Source organism: Pseudopipra pipra, chromosome 5 (genome assembly GCF_036250125.1).
Source record: "Pseudopipra pipra isolate bDixPip1 chromosome 5, bDixPip1.hap1, whole genome shotgun sequence".
Taxonomy (NCBI): domain Eukaryota; kingdom Metazoa; phylum Chordata; class Aves; order Passeriformes; family Pipridae; genus Pseudopipra; species Pseudopipra pipra.
In genome coordinates, this window is record NC_087553.1 from 50,409,399 (window position 1) to 50,427,846 (window position 18,448).

The 18,448-nt window shown below is 40.5% G+C and overlaps 1 protein-coding gene across 2 annotated transcripts in view; it reads left to right on the top strand.

Moving 5' to 3' along the window:
• The first annotated feature begins 408 nt into the window (after nt 1-408).
• Nucleotides 409-18,448, top strand: part of TES (testin LIM domain protein) — a 29,381-nt gene continuing 11,341 nt past the window's right edge. The window contains exons 1-2 of one of the 2 annotated variants that reach the window (XM_064656032.1): nt 409-484; nt 12,417-12,502. In XM_064656032.1, the coding sequence (XP_064512102.1) occupies nt 458-484; nt 12,417-12,502 (113 nt within the window). In that variant the 5' untranslated portion in view covers nt 409-457. Of the gene's footprint in view, nt 485-1,053; nt 1,077-12,416; nt 12,503-18,448 lie in introns of those variants that run through there. The other variant, XM_064656033.1, reaches the window with a different exon arrangement.

Sequence of the window (18,448 nt, forward strand, 5' to 3'; positions counted from 1 at the left end):
CCTCCCTAGACCTGCTGGCCACATTCTTCCCGGTGCACCCCAGGATACCAGTGGCCCTCCTGACGGCAAGGGCACACTCATTACAGCCGGAGATTTCCTCTCTTCTCATCCTTCGGGAGGCTTCGCGTTTCCAAGCGCCTGTACTCCAAGGCAAGCGGCTGCAGTAGCGCTCACCTCGCCGTGCCCTGCCCTGCCCGTCCCGCCGGGAATGACTCACGGCCGGGACCGGGGGCGGGGCGGGGCGGGACCGGGCGGCGCGGATTGGCTGCGGGGCCGGCGCGGCCGGGCGCGGATTGGCTGCCGCGCGGCCTTTGTTCGGCTGCAGCCACTGCCCCGGGGCAGCGGAAGTTTGAGCGCTGCGGAGCGCGCGAGCCGCCTCACCTCCGCGCCCCGCGGGAGCCGCCTCACCTCCGCGCCCCGCGGGAGCCGCCTCACGGCCGGACCGGCCGGCCCCGACATGGACCTGGAGGGCAAAGTGAAGAAGGTAAGGGAGGCTGCCCGCCGAGTCACCTGCCGCGCCGGCCGGCGTCTGCTCCGCGGGGAGCGGCGGACCCGCCTCGTTTCTGCCGCCCCCCGCGGGCGCTGCGCTGGGGTCGTTCCTCGGCCTCCGGGTCAGCCCTTCCCATTGCCCCGCCGCCCCGACTCAGAGGTGGGGCAGGGGAGCTGCCTGCTAGGTGACCTCCTGGTGTGGAGACGGTTGAGCTGCCCCGATGCTCCGACCGTAGGTAATCGCCGCAGTTTGTGTCCGAGGTGGTCATGTGGGGACGTACCATTATATGCGAGTAAAAACATGTATTCTCCCCTCCCGCCCCAGTAAACCTCTCAGAGCTGATAGTTGTCTTCAGGTTTTGCTCATTGTATGTAAGTATGAAACTTAAATTGCAAGCAGCCAAAGAGCTGTTTGTGGACAGGCTGAAGGTTAGTTCCTGACCGATGATGTGACTGGCTCCTTACAAGTGCATTGTCAGCGTTCCTGTGGATTACCTGCCTGAGACAGAGACCTAGGATTGGTTTCTCTCTCTTTTTAAAGGCATATTGACCAGTTAGTTTGGAGTCAAACTGGCAAGAAGCATAAGGTAAGTAACAAAAACCAATAGGTAATCCAGTTGTATTAAATCTCTCTCTAAAACTCGCTATTTAAAGCTTCCTATATAAAACTGACTTCATATGGGATGCACATATAAATCTTTGCTTCTGGTACTTTTGGAAATTAAATGCAGTGCTAAATCACTGACATTTTTCTTTATAGTAGCTGTTTCAACACTATTTGATAATGGCAGAAGGAATTTTACATATTAACATGGGTTAAGTCTGTGCATAATAATATCACTGATGTTTGAAAACTAGTCTTTTGAAATGCATGTTGTGTGAACACTTGTAGGTTTTATTCCTGGATTTCTGTATTTAAAGGTAGCAACTTGTTTTAAAATACACATATGTACTTTTGTATACTTCTGTGCTCTTCCAGCTTGCAGGTCAGAAACTGACAGAAGTATGGAAGTAGTTGTGCAGCATGGAAAGCTACTTGTCAAGGCTGAATCCTAGGGAAAAAGTTAGAGCTTGCTTCAAGCCATAATGTCACCTGGATGAGGATCGTGGTTTGGAGAAACTACATATATCAACCCCTTATCAACCTTAGGCCGTCAGTGTATAGATGGGTGTAGCTAAGTACTATCGCTGTCTTTAGAAGATAGTTGTGTGCACAGGGTTGTTCCCCTCATATGACTCCTTGTATGTAATGAAAACAACCTTACTGAGTAGATTTACTTATATTATCAAAGCACTATTTAAAACTTAAAATTGATGGCATCACAAGGCTTGTTAACTGATAGTTTTTTGAACTCCAGGAGGTGAGAGATGCATATTTGTGGAAGATAGAGCATTCCTACTCAGAATTTCTCCATCTAAAGTGAAATGCCGTGAAATGACTGATAAAATTCTGCTCAATGTTGTTTTGAGTGAACTTGTAGTTGCTGAACATCTGCTTTAAATTACACTGTAATTATTGGGCAGTTGTGTGTGTTGTAAGTTTATTTGACTGTTTTTGCCATCTTTTTCTTTAGTCATCTTTTACTCTTCTTCATCATCTTCAAAGTTTCCTGAAGAGTTTTCTGAACCTGCTCAGACAGAGGCAGAAGCTAGCAAAGCTCTGTTTGTAGAAAGTAATTTGTCTTTTTGTTCTGTTCAGCTTTAGTGTTAATACACAGAGATGTCTATGCTGGGAAAAACTTTACATTTTCTTTGTGTCTACTATATGTATGTTCAGAAGACTGCTTCTGTTCTTCCCCTATGTCTCCTCTCCTGTTCACATCTCCTCCTCATCTTCTTTCTCTTTGAAACTTGGGTGAAGCTCATTTCCAAGAGAACAGACAAGGATCGGTGACAAGTCACTGCAGGGAGAACTGGGAAGCTTTGTTATGTACCAGTGCATTTGGTACCAAATCCTTTCCTTCTTTTATATCTACCAATATTTACTTAATCAAAACTTCCTAGATTTTGTGCGCTGGAAAAAGAGTGACAGCTCACATCAGCTCTGAAATAACTGTCTTCAATTACCATCCTTTAATTCCAATTCCAATTCTCAACAAACCTTTTTGCTTCTCTCTCTTTGTTTTTTTTTTTTTTTGGCCAACTTCCCTCTTTCTTGAAAGATGGAAGAACATTCTGAGAAGTTTCCAGTCAAGTTTATCAAAACCAGTAAACCATTTGGCTTGAAACTTGTCCTGAGCTGGAGATGTCCGTGTCAGATTTTTTTAGTCCATCAGCAGCAATGAGTTACTTTACCATGTGTTGTAGTTCTCACATATCTTTTGCACCCTTGGGCAAAATAACTTGAGTGCTTTTACAAAATGTACTTGCAACCTCATGTAACATTTTATTTTGTAGTGACTTGTGCCTATTTACTGCCTGGCAAATAGACGTAAGGGTTAGGTCGTGGCTGACCTGCCTGTTGGGTAGAAAGTTCCTAGAACACTGGACAGAAGAAAGCAGGAATTGTCACACTGTCCAGAAATAAGCTGTCATTCCCTTGCTTTTCTGAACTCAAAGTCTGAATTTAGAAGTTGACTATTGGGTAGCCCCAGTGTTCAATGGAGCAGAGGGAAATTAATGCCTGGTGGAGCAGTGTTCAGTGTAGGCACTCAGCTGATACTGTAGAAAAATTTGTTTCCCTGCTCACAACTGCTAATGTATAACTGCACAGGATAATATACTGGGGTGTTTTCTGTTTCTGGAAAACTCAATAGATGAAGTTTCCAAGGTGACATTTCTAAGGTTTCTCTAAGTGTCAGTAACCCATGAATCCATTCTTTAGTTGTAAACTGCTTCATTGTCTCTTTGGAAAACCGCTGCATACGTTTATATCTACAAGTCTAGGTTTGTACAAAGGAAAAAAGCACTCGGTAAAAGTCTATTTTTATTGTTGATATCAGGTTTTGGGGTTTTTCCCCTCAAATTTAACAGTTCCTCTGACTGGAATTGCTTCCCTCTAGTACAAGACCCCTAGGGCTCAAACAACATACCTGTCTTTCAGCAGGAAGAGTTACTGCCCCACCTGACACTATTTCTAACCCATCTTTTAGCAGTGGATACCTTATATATTTGCTCTTACACAGTAGTCCTGTGTAACATACCCTTCTGTAGTGTTTATCTGTGAGGAATCTGAGGACACAATTACTTCAGCTTAGACTTTTAATTCAACTTCTGTTTGGTTTCTTTTATGTGCTGTAAAACTCATCTTGCTGTCTTAACAAGTGGCTAAAGGAACCAATACTACCATGTAGCCAGATGTCTCTCCTAGTCTGAATCCCGGGCTCTGGACAACCACAGTCTGCCAGAAACAGAAATTTCAGCATGAATTTTATGCACTGAGAAATATATATGCAGAACATATGCAAATATTTGGAATAACATTTAATTTTTTTGTAATCAGTTCACCAGTCTTCTTAGACACATGAGATGACTGGCAAGTATCTAGGCAGTGAATACTGTCTTTTTGGCTGCTTTGTGAATAGTAAGCCTGATACCTTACTGTCTGTTATAATTTCCATTTAAAGGAGAAGGAGCGTTTAAGGATTACTGTACAGTTTTCTCCTTTTTCTCACAAGGAATTGGATTTGCTCTTGCATTTGAGGATCATGAAGATAGTGTTTTGTATAAAAGAGATTGCACAGCAGAGCTGAAGGGTAAAAACAGTAGCTCCAGCTTGAGAAGTACTTGTGCAACAAACAGACCACTGTTTCCCCCAAACACAATATATGCTGTGTTCTCAAACCTTGCTTTGAGGGTATAGGGAGAACGAAGACTTAATGCTTTGTGTTGAAGACTCTAGCAGAACTTTGTTCTAACAGTCTGGATTCCTGCCCTGTCTGTCACCTCTGTGAACTTGGTAAAATGAATCAGCAGGTCACAGTCATGCTTTGCAGTCCTGCTGGTAGCATGGTCTCATGCTTCATTAGAGAAAATAAGAATCTGGCAGTGAGTCTGTTCTGTATAAGCTTTCACAGTATAATACTTGCTTTATAAAAAGAACTTTGATTGCGATGGAGAAGGGGTGGGGGAACTTGGGGGGAAGAGTTGCAACTTCTCTAATGTGAAATTTCTGCGTGGTTCTTTTTTTATGGTGTGAGACTTAATTTGTTCTATTACAGGTGGAAAAGCAAACATGGAATACTTTAGACGTTAAGTCAACAACTGTAATGATCTTTTATCTGATAAATGAATGGTGAATAAAGTATGTATAGGAGCAAAGTCAACTTTTTTGTGTTTTGCAAAGCATGATTTAGTAACCTGCTGGACTGCACTTCCTGTTGAGATCACTATTTGTTTTGGTGTTACTGCCATGGGAACCCTTTATAGTAGAGCTTTTTTTTGCTGTTTCTTATATGTAGTAAGATCAAAGAAATGTAGTTTTATTCATGGGTGATTTTTGCCTGCAAGTAGAAGTACGAAAGTGTTGGTGGAGATATAAGAGGAACTACTTCAGTTTTGTTAACAAGGAAACTGAGTAACTGCTTCCTGCATATGCTGTGGTGTTTTGCTTGGGGTTTTTTTTCCCATCAAAATTTGAAAAAAATATATCATGTGAATAGTTTTTCTGAAAGACCTATCTGAATCCACATCCCTAGTTGGTTTTTTTTGTCCAGCATCCCTCCATATCAGCTTGGCAAATATGGCAAGGCTAAATTAAACTTTTTGAGTTTTTCTTTTTCCTCTTGTGGCAGAAGTATTCCCCAGGTGTCTGACCATAAAATATCATGAAATGCCTGAATAGCAAGTCAAAAAAACTCTTTGAATGCAGGACTATATGGCTTCTAAGATCAAGTGAAACTTTCTTTGATATGGCATAATTATAAGCCAAGTACCTAAGAGTGAGGTGGAAAATTAACTTACTTTGAGTTACAGTATTCTGCCATTAAAATAACAAAGATCTACTTCTGAAATTGTTCCTGGAAAAAAAAGAAATGTGTTTATTTCCCTCTAAGTAAGTAATAGTGAGTAGTGATTGTCAATGAAATTTTATTGGTAAAAGTTGCTTAAAACCACATTTTTTTTTTTTTACCTCAAGAATTATACTCAACATGTTATGCAAATTAATGGCTTCTTCCAAGCAGATACAGGTTTACAGATGTAAAGGCATTGATGTAAATATCTATAATGTGTATTTTAAAATTGTTTTACAGTCTAACCTAAATAGATATGCATGTTTCATTTATATATATAACTAATATGTATGTGTATGGGATGTATGCATATATATATGTTTTATACAGGGGTATATGAACAAAACTCCCTAATACATACTTTTTGCTAATGTGCAGAGTTGGTCAAGTTCTTTTAGGTGCTGGAGACCTGCAAGAAGAGTAGAGTTGTGAAGATGAAAGCTTGTCACACCTGTTTTCTAGACTCTTAAACTTGGTTAAATGAAGAGGGCGAGTGTCAAGGGAGTGAGGAGGCTTCTGTCATGGCATTCCAGATTACACAAGATCTAACTGTAGTCATGTACTGCACTGTGTGTGTTTCTGGTTTTTTTCATTTTTAAAGTCTTGTTTAACACTTTTTCTTTATGCCTGGTTTTTAGTTTGAGAGCATGCACTCTCCTGCATGGCTAAAGATCGTAAAAAGTGAGTCTGTAGGTTTCCAGGTCCACTTCTGAAAACCTATTGGTAAAAGATGCAACTGGGTAAAAGCGCTGATGTCAAAACAAATACACAGAATATTGTGAAAATGCCTCTGCAGCATTGGGTGATGGATAGAGTTGTATTGGAGGTTTATAGATAGTGTTAGATAGTGTGTATAGATAGTATGTCAGCTGCATTCAAACTTAGCTAGTATGATGCTGGACTTTGTGAATAAACATTTGTTTTCTATCCAGCTGAGGTATTTTTATTACCTGTTAGTCTCTTGATGATACTCTGTGTAGCAGTGTCTTAAATATTTAGATCCTGAGCTGTATGATATTTTGTTGAAGACATCATAATAAAATAAATTCTTAGTACTTGTGTACTATCATAGGCTACTGCAGCTCCTCGATTTATTCTTCTGCTTGTCCTGCCCGGATCATCTTTCAAATATTTTTCTTGGATGCAATCACTTTTTGGTATCCTTCTTTCTGTGCAAAAGGGGCTTTCATACCCAGTCTTCTTAATTCTGGTCAACTTTTCCCTAATTCAAAATGCGTATTTAAAAAAAAAAAACACAACAGGATCAAACTTACCATCAGTTTTAATAGACATGTTAAATAATAACAAATATAGAGTGGTTCATGGGATGCTGCTCTTTGCTACAGATCTGAAATTTTTTCTTTCTTCTCAGTGTCTGTCACAGTTTTATAAGAGCATTGTCCAGATATGAACATGTCTTTTGTAGTGGTGTGGTTTTGTTTTTTTTTCATTCTGGAATCATAAGAAATATTATTTTTCTTTTGTTTCTAAAGTTTAAGTGCTGTAACCTATTTTAATTTTCAGTTTGTCTTCTCTACTAGAGAAGACATCTCATAGTACAGAATATAGTAGTACAAGATCAGGTCTCAGCAATTAAGCAGGCACAGCGTATGAAATTCCTAATGTGTCTTGTTCTCATGGTCTCTTTTTTTCCCCTCCTTTTTCATTCTTGCTTTACCTTCCCTTCTTTGAAAGTCCCTAAAGCACATTAGGATGTGCTAGAAATCTGTTGTGCTATGCAGGTGTTTTCCCATCTGTTCCTCAAATAGATCAATAGTTAGGTAACCTTCAAATCAGAAGATTCCTGGGATTTTGTAGTAAATCTAAGAATAGCTTTAGCATGGATCTCTTTGCTTCTCCCCTTGGAGTAATGAAGAGCACAGGAGAAAGATCTGCAAAATGATATTGAAGATTTAATTTTTAAGGGTTTAATCTGAGGCTCACTGTTAATTGTTGCAGCCCATTAATAACAACATTCTCACTGTATAGCCACATCCTTTCAAATTCTGGAGATATCTTGAATGTTGGAAGGGCCCTATCAATCTTCTGCAAAGGCTGAGTAACCAGTGTTGTGTCTTACTGTCTGTGGAAGGAGAAGGAGTAATGCAATTCACCTGTCTGGTGGTTCAGAAGTCCCCTTTGGGGAAGGAAGGAAGGAAAAGCAGCTGAGACCTGAGTTATCTCTGGTCTCTTGGTGGGTAAAGAAATGTTGTGGGGGGAAACATGGAAATGTCAAGTGGCGCTTCTACCTTTTGTTACAGGTTCCTCTTTTACCACATTCCTACCATTGCACCCAGGGGCTTCTTTGTAAAGGGCACGGAGATCAGAGCAACTAACTTTATTTGAGGGATGTATTTGTGTTGGGTGTGATGACTATTGAATACTAACTATTAAAATAACTAAAGACTTCCAAGGGGAACTCTGTCAAGATACTCTTTCTATTGTTTGTGCCCAGCTGCTTAGGAGAGAATAGACAAGACAGAACCAGACTAGTCAATGTACAATGATAATATTGAAAGACAGTGGGCAGAAGCTGCAGTGTGAAAAATACTAATTAAACAGAGATTTTTTCATTCATCTGTGAGGTCCAGTGTTGTTGGACAAGGATGTTGTACCTACATCTGTACAAGACCCTGGGCAAATACAGTTTTGTGGCACCTGTTCTTTGTGAGCAACTGGGTGACCTTCAGACAGCTCTTTGAACTTAAAATAATCTATACGTATTAAAAGAAGTACAGGCAAGCTTTAAAAACTACTGCTCTGCCTTATGTTTTAATTAATCTAAGATTTTTCAGGGCTTATCTCTGTTTGTCCTGTAACTGTCAGCAGTAGTCTTTTTCTGTGTCATTATACTATTTAACTATTAAAAAACTAATCCTTTGTTCATCAGAAAATTAATTTTTTTGCTGGCACTGGGAGCTGTGGCACAGTTTATTCAATGTAGGAACAAACTTCTTAACAAACTTCTCCATATTTTACCACATAAGAGAAACTGTAGCTGACAAAATGTAATTGCATCTGTTTTAGCCTGCAGACTAAAATGGCTATGTACCTCCACATGCATAACCATTTGCATCCATGTTTTTTTTTTTTTTTCATAGAATCCCATGTGGGGAGGTATTTATTGTCTGATGGTCTCTGAAATATACTCTATTTGCAGGAATGCAAATTCTGAAATTGATATTCTAAAACTGCAACAAGGCAGGACTTCCACGTTTGCTGATAGGTTTCAGTTAATAGGAGGGGGAAAGTTGGACTTTGATTCTTGGTAATGTTCAATAAACTTAGTTTAAACCTAACTTATTGTTATTGCATAGCAACTTCTCTGTTAACATATCTGAACAAACTATTAGATTCTTGAATATGATCATTTGGGGTTTTTAAGATGACAGTAAGCTGCCACATATGACTCCTTACTGTAAAGACAGCCTACTTTTGTCACTGGATTCCAATCTGAACTGAAACAGGATGGTCTGTCACTAATTCTCACTTAGTGGTAACCATTTAAAATTCTTTGCCCTTGAGGTACTATTTAGTCTTGAAAGCAGCATGTAAAAGATGATCTCAATCATAGTTATATCATCTTCTGTACGCAGAGTATTTAAATCCGTATTGAGTATTTTAGTAGTACCAGTTGGTTTGGGATAGCTTTTGCTGTTAAATGAAAATTAATGGTGGTAGACAGACAGGAACCTTCTTCTGGCAGTATTCCAGCTGACGTATCTGCCATTTCTCCCATAGCTCCATTTATGGGGAAAATGGATTCCGTCCTGTTCTCAGGCATGCATTCCTGCTCCAGTGGGTGCTCAGCCAGCTCTGTATCTCTGGGTGCTCCAGCATGGAGCTGACCATGTCTTGCAGAAGACATGGGGATAGATGCAGGCAGCAGCAAAGCGGCAACACACTGCAGCTTTGGGCTTTCTGAATTTCCCAAACTACAATAGAATTGGCTGCTGAAGAAGAAACAGTCACTTCAGAGGCTGATGCTTCTTTACAGCTGAAGGATGTCCCATTACAGGACTGTGGAGGAACATGTGACATGCACTGACTTTTAGATAGCCAAACTTAAAAGCACTGTGCTGTTATTTTATATCCTTATTTTCAGCAAACACCCATGTAGTTTCTCTGTCAGAACAAAGGCTGAGGCTGTGTGTGCATCTGGAATCTCATCTAATTTGGTTTTCAGTGTGCCCCTTAGTTGTGAGCTCAACCTTTTCCATAAGGTGACCAGACATTGTGTATAGAAAGGTTGTCCCCTTTCTGTTTCACAATAAAATGAAAAACCTATTTCAAAACAAATCAGTCTCATTTGCTAATTCAATTTATTTGTCTCAAGCTGCACAAGCATTTACTTAATAATGTTCTCTGTATTTCTAGCCAGGGAATATGGAATCCTGCATTTCTGAAGAAATGTGCATTTAGACTGCTGGTTGTGAAGGTGCAAGTAGGCTTGGCTGATGGCTGTCTCTGTAGTCTGCAGAGGGAGTATGTTCTGGGTGGAGCATTTAGACAGCACAGATTTCCTCTCCTTAATTTGTTTCTAAAGAGGTATTTTTAGCTTTTAAAAAACCTTAAATGTTAAGACACTTGAAAATATGTTAAAAAATTGAAAAAAAAATTTGTTTTCTTACTTGCATTTCAGATTGTTTTGGGAATTCTTGAAACGTCAAGGCTATTTCTCTGTGCACTGTAAAAAAAGTACACTCTAAACAAGTGATCCTAAGTTTCTAAGTCTTCTAATTACAACATTAAGAAGATTATTGTTATTTCTTCCCCTTCAACTCTTTTTAAAGGAGGAGAGAGCCAAAGCATAAAGAAGTAATGCCAGTTTGTAGCTGAAGTAGTAGCAAGAGAGAATGGGTTTAATGTTGTCTTTGGGGTTTTTTTGGGCGATGAGGGTTTTGTGGGTATTTTGGTTGTTTCTTAGGGTAGTGCAAGCATATTTTAAGTTTAACAGCTTTTAGGGAGGATGATTTTAAAAACCAACCAAACAACTCCAAACAAAAAACAACCTGTCCCTCCCAACAAAAAAGGCAGCTCTTTTGTGTTGCTTTAGCTTCCTCTTTCTCTTCAGAGAACATCCTGGCCAACATTTTGTTCTAATTGAGTGTGACTTGACAAGAGCGTTTAGTTGTTTTGTGTATGTGTGTTCATGAGGTACAGTATTCTTATGGGGGAGCTCTGGATTCCAGATAAGACCCCTGTAAATGCCCATCTTCAGTGGAGGCAAACTTTTATTAACCTGTTAGCTTAGACAAAAGTGTAGCCGATGGAGAACTTAATCTTTAAAGTTATGTTTATTTTGCATGTCTTCTGGTAGGCTTCAGGTTAGCACTTATAGCATGTGAACTTCTTGAGTCCTCAGGTTGATGATGATGTCACCAAGATCACAGTAGGCTTGTATTTTGTCTTGCAGATATGAAAGAAATAATTTTATGTCCCTCAGTCCATCCCTGCAGTTGCAACAGTAGCTTAATAGCTGCCAAAGTATTGCTTTCCTCTAAATAGACCACGATCTGCAGACAAGCTTTGTAATTCCTCAGGGATGTCTAATGACTGTAAAGGCACTGATTCTTTAAATTATAAAATAACTGAAAATGTGGTATTCCCTGCATCTTACCACATATTCTTCATTAAATAAGTGGTATATGAATAATCTGTTCCTTCGTTTTGGACAGAAACAAGTTGAAAGTTGAGCTGTTTACATCCTTGTATATACAACAATAGTAGTACAATTTCTCAAATTAAATGGCAAACTTAATAATAAAACTGTATCACAACATCTAATCAACTTTGGCATTGTGCTATTGTTGCCAGAACTAAGATTCGTACCAGAAATTGTCAGCTTTAGCTTGGTTTCCATTTGTGGTAAAAGCTAAACTGTAGGTGAGCTGTCTCCTTCACAATGACCATCCCTCACACAGTGTCTACCCAGAAAGCTGGGAGCACTCCTCATGCTGCTGGAGCGGTGGCTGGGGATGTGGGGATGGGTTCCTCTCTGCGCGTTGGGCATGAGCCTGCATACCCTGCTGTGGCCACAATTCTGTGGTCCTTCATCTGTCTGATTTAAGAGCAATGTTTCCTAAAGGTTTAAAGAGCTGGAATGATACATTTTAAATTTACTGTGTTATATGAACACATAAGTTATGGTGCTTCATGTCTGTTTTTCATCTCAAACTTCAAGTGGCTGTTACTCAGTTAAATTTGTTGATGTGTTGATATATTATGTGAATACCTGGCCTTCACTCTGCACTGTTTTTTTTTTTTTATATTCTCTCATATTTACTCTGCATTAAGAATTGGTCATCTGTCCTTTTAATTTTTTCACCATGAAACCCTTTACTTATCACTTATGGTCATTGCTTTTGCTAACTGTGCTGTTTCCATTTCCCCCAAAAAATAAGCTGGTATGAGTCCACTATCAGAGTGCAGTCTCAAATATACTGAGAAATATTAGACTAAATGCTTCGTTGTTACCTTTATTCCTAAATAAATGTAAATGTGGGGTTTGTTTATTTCTTGATCTCCTGTATTTTGCCAAGTCATATATTTTAAATCACTTGGTCCTGACAGCTGGATTAAATGTCCTTTGACTTAAAGTCTTCTGGCCTCACTCACTGTGGTTTCAGAGCTTCAAACCTAAGGAAGGGATGCAAAGAATCTGCTTCTTCCCTTGTCTGATGCTTGTAGAGCAAGCTGGGCTGGGGAGACAAGTCACCAGAAAAATACTTGCTTTTGGCTAAAGCTAGCTCTGCCTGCTAGCTCAACTCTATGAACAGGCTGGTGTGAACACTGTTAGTTATGCAGATACAATAGGAAGGTGAGTGGACCCCAAAATGCTGTCCTGATGTCAGCTTACTCAGGTGCTTAATCTTTTGCTTTAACTGTAGATTGCAGATTATAAAGGCAGCAGTAAGAGCACTCATGCAGTATTATTCTTGAAGCTGACTATAGTTATCTTTGCTCTGTACACAGATGGGCTTGGGCCACGAGGAAGGGTTTGGTGCCCCCTGCTTAAAATGCAAGGATAAGTGTGAAGGATTTGAGCTTCATTACTGGAGGTAAGTGACACCAGATGTATCCTATACTGTGACTCAGCACTGTAGACCTAAGTACATGTATGCAAATGTCTAAGTGACTGCTTTTGTTCTCTCTTTTGATTAAACTATTGAGATGCTTTTAAAAAGCTGACAAGGTTTAGGGCCAAAGCTTCTCAGATGCATTACAACAGAGTGTTTAAGTATCTTGTGAACGTACATTTCATCTACACTGAAAAAAAAATGGTAGTACTTCTACTGAAGCATTTGCTTTAGCTGACTAAACATGTGAAGTAGGTTTGTAAAAACATAGCTATCCTTACTGTAAGAGAATTGACAGGGAAGAAGTGTGTTTTATCTCAGTGATAAAATGCATTCTCAACTCCTGACCAAATAGATAAGCTTCGATCTGAGACTCAAGGTAAAATTATTTTGAAAATATGTTGAAACTTTGTATGCAGCTACAAATGACTTAAAAGGGGGAAGAGGTGGCACAATTCAAGTAACTTGGATAGTACTCAACCTTGGATAATGCACTGTTACTGTACAGTGAGTTGATGATAGCAGTAAATAGTCTGTGTTATGATCTGTGCCATTTGGGCAGAAACTTTGTATGCCATTAAGACCCTTCTTGTTTTATTGGAACAACATCTATGTATGTATATCAATGCATATATATGTAGCTGACCCAGTTCACTCATTGTACTGGGTATGCTTTAAGATGTAGCTTAGTGATTCTGATTTTTAAAAAAAGTCCTTCTGAAAAGGAAAACACCTGAAAAGGACATAAAACCAGATAATTGTTAGTAGCGCTAGCACATGCTAACATTATTACATATTGTCATTATAATAAAAATTATTACATATTGTCAGCGCTGTTTAGCTAGAGCCATAACTGTATCTGCAGTAGAGCTTTATTTTGTGGGGTTTTTTGAAGGTAGGCTTTGTATCCCAGTCATGGTGGCATCAGGTGCTAATAAGGCCTAGGAAATTTTGTCTTTGCCCAAATATTTGACTGCAGATGAGACTCTGTTTAGAAAATAGCCAGGCAAACAAAAACAAAACACAGCAAAAGCTTGCTATAAGTTGATAAGAATATAGCTTGTTGATTGTGTATCTGTAATATGTAGCTATAGAAATAACTTAGAAATAATGATATGGAGCAAGAAGTGGTAATGCACTAATAAGTAAATGTGATCATCTAAAGATAAAAGACACAATTTATGGAATGACTTTTTCAATATGCACTGAGTCACTGAAGGAACTTGTGTAGAAGTACTAGTAAAATAAAACAGAACACACTTAATGTGTGGAGGTAATGCAATAAAAGAGAAAAAATGCAAGAGTAAATAGTGTTTATCTATGGTTAGATGAGAAATGTATTGCTTTCTACTTGAAAGCTCTTTGTTCACAGTCACCATGATAGATGGGGAAATCACAAGTGTGGGAGGAAAAAGATTAGTCCAGTGAACTTTTTTTTCTCCCTTTTTTTTTTCTTCTTTTGCTTAGCTCTCAGTGTTAGACTTTGTAATTGCTAGCTTATTTTTTAAAAGGGAAGAATTTGGTGTAAAAAGAAATAAAATGACTGAAGTGATTTAGTCACATATTAGTATGATTGCCAAGTTAGGAAGCGTCTGCTTTTCTTTATATGTGTTTCACTGTCTTCCTGTGGTTAGGCCTCATTGTGCCAGGTCCTAAATTCATAGCTCATCAGAACACTGCCTCTCCTAGAAAGGAAGAGCTTGTAGACAGCAGTGGACTAAAGAGCAGGTAAGGAAAAAGATGTAAAAACAGTGACAATTTAAGTAAGATTTCATTTGGAAATTGAATCTATATAGGATAGACCAGATAAATAAGGTGGCTGGAAGTGTTCTGAGAAGCTTCATCTATGAGTCAGACAAATGTGGCACATACCTCTGAAACAGCTGAGAAGTTAGCAATTGGGACAATTCAAGAATAGGTTAGAAAACAGCTGTTTCTCCAGCAGAGCTGCTACTGGGGACTGTAAGGGTATGCATTTGAAGTCTTAATTCAGTTTTGTGTAAACAGTTTTCAAAGAAAAAAATATTAAGATACTTTACATGATGCAGGTATTTTGGGAGTCTACAACTTGAACAGAAAGATTCTTTTCACTTAGTCATTAGCCTTAAAATTTGAAACTGAAGTAGAAACAAACTGTAGCACAAGTGAACAGAATATTGTCTTTGTAGCATGAATGATCAAAATCAGTTCAAGTTTAATCACTAATTGTACTGTTACTCATTTGTAAAAGACAAGTGTTGAAGTAAGAATTGTAGTTAGAGAATCTGTTACTCATTGGGGGAATAACTGGGGGGGGAGATCGAGGCCAGCCAGCAGCCAAGCACCCACACAGCTGCTTGGTCCCTGTCCTGCGTACACAGTGTGGGACCAAAAAGCAAGAACAAAAACGAGAACTCATGTGTTGAAGTCAAGTCAGTTTAATAGGTGAAATGGGGGGTGAGCAAGTGATGCAAAGGCAATCACCGGCCACCTCCCAGCAGCAGACTGATGCCCAGCCAGTCTCCAAGCAGTGTCTACTCTAGAAGTCAGAAACCCTGCCTTCTTGACTCTTTACCTCTGTCATACTACTGATCGTGACATTATATAGTATTCAGCATTTCTCTCGCCAATTTGAGTCGGCTGTGCCCCTTCCCAGCATCTTCACTTGCTGAGGTAGGGGCAGAGTGCAAAAACAAAGGAGCCTTGACTTTGTGCCAGAAGTGCTCAGCAACAGCAAGTGCTGTCAAGGCTGTTTTAGCTACAAACACAAAGCACAGCCCCCTACAGGCATTAGAAAGACGGTGGTCTCCGTACGAGCCTGACGCAGCACGGTAAGTGAGGCAGCCGCGGCTGCGGGCGGTGTAAGGGTGACACTGCCCTCTCCTGGGGGGAGCCGCCTCACACAGCCCTTGGCCTGATCCGCTGAAACGGTGTTCCTCAAACAGCTACCAAGTAATTTCTTTCTGTATTTCCGTACAAAAGAGTCTCAGCTCTTCCTCTGGGGGGTCAGATTGGAAAGAGCACAAAAAAATCTAAGTACCTATCTAGTGGCAGAGTTTTACACAGAGTTGCTACACCCTTCTTCTCTGTACTGGGAGTGTTTGGAAAATATCTCTTCTGGGATGGCAAGTTTGTGCTGTAAATTTTGAGACACTATTGTGTGAAGGTTTTATAGGTGCAGAACTGTAAATTGAGGGTAGTATAAAAATGGTGGTAAACAAAGGCTTTAGTAATTTTTTTTCCTGAATTTTGAAATTCTGGTAGCCTCAGTGTTGTGAGCTGAACACAAAATGAATAAAATGAAAGACAGGGTCTACAATGTAGATGAATGATTAGAAATTATCTACTTTATCTTAGTGAGCTCATAGCTTTTGCTTCCAAAATTGTCCTCAGAATCATACTTCTGTCCAAGTGTAGAAGCAGCATCAGGAAGGGTTTTCTTAATTTTGGTGTTATACTTTGTTCAGTCTGCAAAACAGCCTCCACGCACATGTAGCAGGGCAGGCTGGATGCAAGACTGCTACTCAGTTACATGTTGCTCTTTGGGAACATATTTCCCATTAGAGGGAAATATGGGACAGGACTTAGAAGTTGTTAGAAGTGGGAGGGAAGGTTCTGATTTATCTTGGTCGTGTATATTCCAGACAGTGATAATGGTCTCTGCTGTGGCTTGCCAAGATATGAAGAAGCTTCTGGGGATAAGAATCTTAAGCTTGGGAATGACCTTTTTCAGCGTCTGGCTTCTCTGCACAGATAAAATCCCTGGAAGGCAGGGAGAGCTTTAAGTTGACTTTAAGATTCTCTGATACTACCACTGACAGGCAAGTATGAGATGCAGTTCAAAGCATTTGCAATTACTATAGCTTCATAGATAGCAAGGAAACATAACAGAAGGAATCATAGAATTACAGACCTGAATGAAGGGACAGATGCTTTCTCAACAGGTTCACTGCTGACACAAAGCTGGAGGAGTGGATGATAACGAGGGTTCTGTGCAGCCCTTCAAAAGCACCTTGACACGTTGGAGAGATGGGCACAGAAGAACTGTCTGAAATTCAGCAAAGACAAATGCAGGGTCCTCTACCTGGGGAAGAATAACCTCAGGTACCAATACTGACTGGGGCCGACCTGCTGAAAAGCAGCTCTGCGGAGAAGGACCTGTGGGTCCTGGTGGACAACAAGCTGTCCATGAGCCAGCAGCGTGCCCTGGTGGCCAAGAAGGCCAATGGCATCCTGGGGTGCATCAGGAAGAACATTGCCAGCAGGTTGAGGGAGGTGATCCTGCCCAGCCCTGGTGAGGCCACATCAGGAATGCTGTGTCCAGCTCTGGGTTCCTCAGTACAGGAGATATGGAGCTCCTGGAGTGGTCCAGTGGAGGGCAACAAACATGATTAAACGGACTGGAGCATCTCTCTTATGAGGAAAGGCTGAGGGAGCTGTGACTGTTTAGCCTCAAGAAGAGACAACTGAGAGGGGACCTCATCAATATCTATAAGTATCTGAAAGGAGGGCGACAAGAATGAAGTCAGGCTCTTCTCGGTGGTGCCAACAATGGGACTGGAGACAACAGACAGAAACTGATGCACAGGAGGTTCCACCTGAATATGAGGAAGAATTTCTTTACTGTGCAGGTGACCATGCACTGGAACAGATTGCCCAGAGAGGTTGTGGAGTCTCCCTTGCTGGAGATACTCAAGAACCACCTGGATGCAGTCCTGTGCCATGTGCTCTACAATGGCCCTGCTTGAGCAGGGAGGTTGGACCAGATAACTCACTGTGGTCCCTTCCAGCCGTACCCATTCTGTGATAGGAAGAGGTTAGTCTTTCCATGTGTAGGGCACAAGCCTCAGGACTTGCCAGGTATTTGTTGAGGGTTTCTCTGTGCTTGCATCTGCTGCCTCCTGTCACTAATAGCTAGCATAGGAAGGATCATGGTCAGAATGATTTTTCCTCTCCATGCACCAAAACATAGGAAAGCAGGAGGATGCAACCTTTGGTTGGATGCAACATTTGGTCCTGGAGAAGGGACTGGAATTGTTTGATCCTTGCAGTCAGTAGACTTCCAGGACAAAGGAATTTACCACTTGAGAGAGAGGATGGAATTTGTATACCTTTCTTGCTTCTCTGTAGTGACTCAAGACCTGGAGGCAAGGCGCTATCTACTAGATCTCTATTTTACAGATATGCAGCTTTTAATTCCATAGATAGGGAGGAAATTTCACAGTCTTCCATGTTTTGAATGGGAAGACCTTCCCAAATTGTTGAGAATTGTGTGGAGGAACATTTCTGCTCTGAGGTCCTGAGAGCTGTGAACATGTAACTACGAGTCCGTAACATCTCCTTCAGTAGGGATCTTGCCAAATGCCCTCAAGTGGAGGGGAAACATTTTCAACAGTACAGGTGGAGAGAACAAGAAATTTTCACTGCCTGTTGTTGTGATAGAGTCAAAGGAGATAAAGTTGCCTATACATACATACGTGTTTATATATGTGTACGTCTGTGTATGTATATAACAGCAACTGGGGTTTTTTTCTGGCACATTTGAGGTGTTAACATGTTAACGCCAAAGATGAAGCACCAATTATCAGACAGACTTGTGAAGTATAAGTTTGAGGTAACGGCATGGGGTCACTTCAGTGAGATAGCTGTATCGTAGCCAGAAATGTGTGCATAGCCAGAAATGTGTGCGTAGCCAGAAATGACCAGTCTGTCTGTTCTAAAAAGAAGTAATTGGCCATATTCCTTCTGCAGAGGGGACTGATAATGAGCATGATTCTGATGTGGCCCTAGTTGTCCACAAGTTCTAGTGCCAAGGCCACTACCCTTGTAATTTTGCAACATAGCCCCTGTACCAGCTTCTTCCAGACTCTATGTTGGCAAAGAGTCATTCACTTAACCATGAAAGAGGAAGGAGATGGCATTATACTGAAATGTACACGCTCAGATTCT